General features: G+C 37.4%; 1 protein-coding gene across 1 annotated transcript; it reads left to right on the top strand.

The window, feature by feature from the left end:
• Positions 1 to 513: 513 nt before the first annotated feature.
• LOC135478099 (pancreas transcription factor 1 subunit alpha-like) lies at positions 514 to 5554 on the top strand. The gene is made up of 3 exons (XM_064758370.1): positions 514 to 528; positions 1746 to 2073; positions 4022 to 5554. Exons 1-3 carry the CDS (start codon positions 514 to 516, stop codon positions 4213 to 4215), a joined length of 537 nt encoding a protein of 178 aa, XP_064614440.1. The 3' UTR covers positions 4216 to 5554.
• The last annotated feature ends 366 nt before the right edge of the window (positions 5555 to 5920 follow it).

Genomic DNA, 5920 nt, shown 5'->3' with positions numbered 1-5920 from the left:
ACTCGCATACTCGATGCCATAGGCCTTCTATATACGGAAAAAACAAAATTTGCAAGAATATGAAATAAAATATATTTAATAAACAAACTAGAAAGGGAATGAAATACATTCCATAAAGAAACTACACCAGAATTTCGGACGGGACAGTTAAATCTGAAATTGTGTTTATATTACAGTTAATGGTACACGCTGAGTAGCCGCACAACTCCCGCGTTTCCCGTAACGTCTTTGGCAGCTCTAACTCATCGCATCTCCTACATATGTATATATACCAGAGCGATCGTTCGGAGCAAATCCAATAAAAACGACCCTGTTGGACTTAACAAGGTAATAAATTATTCATGCGAGTCTCTCGCACGTGTGTTGTTGGAAAGACCCACCTAGCCACGTGACCGATGTGCCCATTCGAACCGGTCCTTGAACGGGAGCCTAGTGCAAACAATATTTTCTATGTCACCAGGAACTGTGTAGACACACAGATAAAGGCCTACACATTGGCCAAAACCGAAAGAAATGCTTGGCAGTCAAGTAAAGCAGATAACTGTAATTTTTTACCGGCGTTTTTCTATGAAACAGTATCATATATGGTCTTTTAAGAAGTCCATTAAATCGGCATCAAAATAGTAAAACAATATCATATCCAGTCTTTTAAGAAGTCCATTTAATCGACACCAAAACAGTATGACAATATGATGTATGGTCTTTTAAGAAATGAGTTAAATCAGTATCAGAGAACATATCAACGATTGTTAATTATTTAAATCTCCTAAGTTTTACCGCTCTCATTCAATAGTTAAACCCCATCAATGAAAATCAGCATGGATAACCAGTAATATTTCTCAAAGTGAAATGTTACGGAATAATCACGCCATGCATTACTTCGAGTACTTTCAAACATATCTGTTTCTGTTTGTCTAGCGAGGGGAGTGTCCTACCCGGTTTTACAATATGTTAGCGCTTTTCTGGACAAACTCAGTGTACATTTACGTCCTCTCTTTGTATTGTTATCTCAGATTTGCGATTACATAGGACGTCAAACAGCATCCACAACAGCCCTCCTTGACTATTTAAAGGTTTATATATTTGCTTTTGCGATGTGAGGTAGGTATCTGCGAGCTTAACTCTCTGCCGTGTTTCCTGTGCGGTTGTTAACCAAATTTTACCCATCAGCCGAGGCCGAGCTAGTCGCCTGCTTAACGTGAACGGTCTGTTTGTGTTTCCCCCGACATAACGGAGTGTTTGACAGCTCGACAGCGAGAGGGGCGGGGCCACCTCCGCCTGTGTAACACGCCCTCTGATTGGTCAGTGGTGTGTGGCAGGCACGTGCCGCTGTTGACACAGCTCGGCTATAACAGGCCCGCCAAAATCACTCCCTGGAGAGTTTTTCCGAGTCGGAAGTGCCGGCAGGAAATCACTTATCGGTTAACACCGTGTTGACAACACTGCCGAGACAGTGCGCTGATCCCGTGTCATGACATTATCGTATCCTTAACGTCGTTGGCTGCCGCGCCATAGTGTTCTTAATTAGTGTTAATTAACAATTATCTTGTCCCATCAGCGATTATTACGGAACAAACCAAACCGTTTTCTGATACAGAACTTTTTGCTACAAGACGTGTAATCATGGATGCGTTGCATTTTGAGACGCACAGTTTCTTGGAGGAGTTTTCTAACTCGCCACCTTACCTGTCGCCATCAGACCGTGACGGATTGGGCTCCTGTTCCTCTTACCCTTCATCACATAGTCTCAGTCTGACAACGAAGGGCACACAGTGGGAAAAATCAGACGCCGGAAACGGCGATGTCCGGAACAGCAAGTTCACCAAAGACAAGCAGCTAACCTCCGAGAACGTAAACGAATGCAGTCCATTAACGATGCATTCGAAGGTTTACGGACACACATTCCAACTTTACCCTATGAGAAGAGACTGTCCAAAGTGGACACCCTGCGTCTGGCTATTGGATACATTGGCTTTCTCACGGAACTTGTCCAAACTGACGTTCATTCGAAAGAAAACATCCATCATCAGCTCGGGGAACAACCCAGGAAAGTCATAATCCACTGTCATCGAGGTTAGTTGTGTGCAAACAGTATATTTACTTAATCAATTAGTTGCCTGATTGATTAATTTGGTAAATTGTTGTATTTAGCAAATTTGTAGACTAATTGATTGATGAACATATGTAGGCTGACTGACTGACCAAGTTGTTGACTGATTGATTGACGCATATGTTGACTGACCGATTGACGAATTTATGGACTTATTTATCGACGATTTTGGTAACCGATGGGTTTACCAATATGACAACACCCTAATTCAAACTTCTCAACCAATTATTTTTGAACCGCGTAAATTATTTAATGAATTTAATTTATCAAATGATTGGTTAAAACAGCTGTATTCAGATTCTCTATTCTTCGAATGCAATATCTAAGTAAGGCAAATTGTATATTGGAGCAAAACTGAATTAGCGTTTATTACATCAAAAACAGAAAAAAACTCAATGATCTTGCTTTTTCTTTTACACGAACCAAAATTATTTTCCTATATTGCAGCATAGTGACATTTGATGTTTTAATTCATCTTTAATTCATTTGTACACGCTTAAAAAAATGATATCAAATAGCACCTAAGTCCACGTTTCGGAATGCAATCTTATGTAAAGTTGGAGCAAAGAAGTTTTGGCCGCCCTGAATAGATAGGACAAATTTATTTATTTATTTGATTGGTGTTTTACACCGTACTCAAGAATGTTTCACTTATGTGACCTCGGCCAGCATTATGTTGGGAGGAAACCGGGCAGCGCATCCGGAGGTTGGTGGCAGGCCTTCCCACGAACGATAGAATAAATAAGCGATACTAAGACAGAAAAATATAGTCTTTAAATATTTCAAACAGTTTTAAGCTAGATAACAATATTTGCAATATTAAAAATTCAGTATGAAGTATGTAACTATATATTTGATTGGCGTTTAAAACCTTTCTCAAGAATGGTATCGAGAGCTGGAGTCTAGTCTGTGACCTCACTGATCAGAAGCTTGGATGAGCGTCTGTGAGAATAACTCTTCATGCAGATAAACTAGACGAAGAATTATGTAAATTACTAATGAAGTTTAGCCCAAAATTAATGTGGTCTGCTGTTAAGAAATAAAGTTTAAAGTATCATCGTTGTCTATTAAAAATACCGTGACTTTATAATCTCTTAAATTCGAACCCATTCCATGCATGTAAATGTATTGCAAAAACAGTTAATTAACTAAGGTACAAGACACTATCGCAATCAAATCATTAAACTCATCAAACAATGCGTACGTTTGAATGAGTTTAGTTTGGCTAGGACCGGTTTGGAATCCTTATATACTCTGTTGTCTTTAGGTATGCTCTGATGATATACGTGTAGGGGGAACTTTCTTAAATCATCGTTTGTTCGAATTTACTTCCTGCGTTTCTCTACATGGTTATAACGGATGAAACTCGCAGATGTTAGCTCTGTCCGTGTAGATAAAGCATTTTTATAGACCACTTTCTTGGTAATTGCTAGTCTAGTTGAATAAATTCCGTATATTCGTTGCTTGCCTGGACGCATTCTCTTGTGTAGAGCTGAAGATAGGTACACATTCAAAAAAAAAAATTAAACACAAAGGATATTTTGGAGAGTACCTGTTACTGTACACAGTTCCATTAGCATAGGTTTCTACGATTGTATCATTTGTTTAAAGCCCAGCTCATGTCGCATTCGCCGGGGGACCTGGATTAACAACCTTTCTTTGAAAAATTTATCGTCACGAATAGGCTACAGATAAGTACAAACTTTTTCACCTGCGACCTGCAGGCCGTTTTGGTGAAAGACAACAGCTTGGAATTGTCCACTTATACATGATGTTAGCCTGTGTAATAGCTGTAGGAAACTAAAGTGGCCGGCGTAAAGCTTTGACGAGTAGGCTTATTATTACACGAAATATAATTACCATACATTTGTTACATTAATACAAATAACCAATTATTGTTGTAATTCACAGGTATTGTTGACGACACGGAAAGGTTTGGATTACCTCCCCTGGCTGGACATTCGCTCTCCTGGACCGACGAGAAAAAAACGTTACTCGGTCCAAATAACACAATGGTTGCAAAAATATGGACTCCAGAAGATCCGCGACTCAATAAAGCGGAAGCGGACTGTTCTAACATATTGGACTCAACACTGGAAGTGTAGCCACAGTTCGAGGGCTTTTATAATATATATTTTAAAGAAATTGTGATTTTTTTCTCCAAGAAAATAACTTATACTGTCAGTGTGACAAGTTCTGGTGTGAAAGAACTGAATCGTGAAGAGAGAATTGGTCGGGTTTTTTTCTGCAGAGATTCTGACATTTCCAGAAACCGGGAGTGAGAAATAAGCAGGTGCTGTTGATGGGGGTTTGGACTCAATACGGATCAATCTCCACCTTCGATTTTCTTCCAACTTTCATGCCACACACAAACTGCATTATACAGAGAAGTGTGTAAACATCTCTCAGTCTTGTACAATGTCATAATTTATTTTCCTAGAGTGAATGTTAACAAAATACAAACCTTGATTCCGTTCTTTTATTTGTCTATGCTACTACAGCATCATAAATAATTCTTTGATATTCTTTAATTCTCTGTGTGCAGAGTAAATCGCACATGTTATGTTCGTCATCCTCTGTAATATAAGTTGTTCATTTTGTAAAAACTGAAACATCTTGGATTGTTCGATTGGTAAAATTACGATTGTCACCGCAGATACGTGCAAACCTTAACACTTTTGTTGGCTCTCACGTTTCGGATACAAAAGAAAAACAATTCACTTAATACGATGTAAGTGGTCCCACAAATATACCGTCACACCTTGAAAATATATAACATAGAAGATGGTGAAATTTTTCATATAATTCTTGGGGAAAATGTATTGAAACAAACTTAAAACTTTTATAAGTGGTAAAGATGTATTCTGATCAAGGCAAAATTCTCATGTAGTTGGTTTGTCAACTTATAAACCTGTTTTCCTATAATAATAAACGCGTTTCAGTGCTTTAGTATATATTCACTCACTGAGATACAATTGACCATTATTCACTCACTGAGATACAATTGATCATTGTTCACTCGCTGAGGAAACAATTGATCATTGTTCACTTACAGAGATACAATTGATCATATCAGTTTTTTCACTGCATGCTGTTATTACATGCTACTTTATTTAGTATATATGTGTTTCTATGAATATGGGGTTCTATTCGGATTTCTTTTTTAGATCCATCCAGGTTAAAGAGAGCCACTTTTTACATTTGAGATGTGATAAATAATTCAATATTTTATGTTCCTAAACGTTTTTTGTTTGTTTTATACATGTGTGGTGCTAAGGGAGCTAGCTTTAGTGGAAATTTACTGCTTTCGTTTTTTTTTCTTTAAGCTCAATGCAAATCGTCGCTTTTCATCACATTATTTAACATATATGATTTTACATTATAATTTTGTGGGTATTATTGCTTTCATTTAAGGTATTTCATTTTTCGTGTAATATTTTGTGCGATCCTAATTTATATGATTTATATACGAGCGTATACATTTTACATACATATACGTCTTTTAAAAGAAGGATTTATGTTTGCCTTAATCAGTAAGTTATTGTGTCTTGGTTATTTTCTAAATTTATTCATAATACATATCATAAAGTCATAATTAATAATAAACTGGAATGCCGCATTAAATATTCGCGGCCAAGCGAATATTATTTACAAGAAAACACCTGGCGTTGGTGAGTGTACAGATTGATGAGTGCTACTCTAGTCTATTGTCATAATTTATTCATGACGTCATCATATATTTATTTACATACATGCGACGCGTGTGTGGACATCTGTGTATGTTACATAATGACGTCACATAAAGTTGTA

Source organism: Liolophura sinensis, chromosome 11, assembly GCF_032854445.1.
Source record: "Liolophura sinensis isolate JHLJ2023 chromosome 11, CUHK_Ljap_v2, whole genome shotgun sequence".
NCBI lineage: Eukaryota > Metazoa > Mollusca > Polyplacophora > Chitonida > Chitonidae > Liolophura > Liolophura sinensis.
This window is presented reverse-complemented; position numbering and strand designations above follow the sequence as displayed.

Excerpts from the sequence above, each read along its gene's own strand:
- LOC135478099 (XM_064758370.1), top strand. Across the intron at positions 2,074-4,021 it reads CATAATCCACTGTCATCGAG|GTATTGTTGACGACACGGAA; the intron begins GTTAGTTGTGTG and ends TGTAATTCACAG.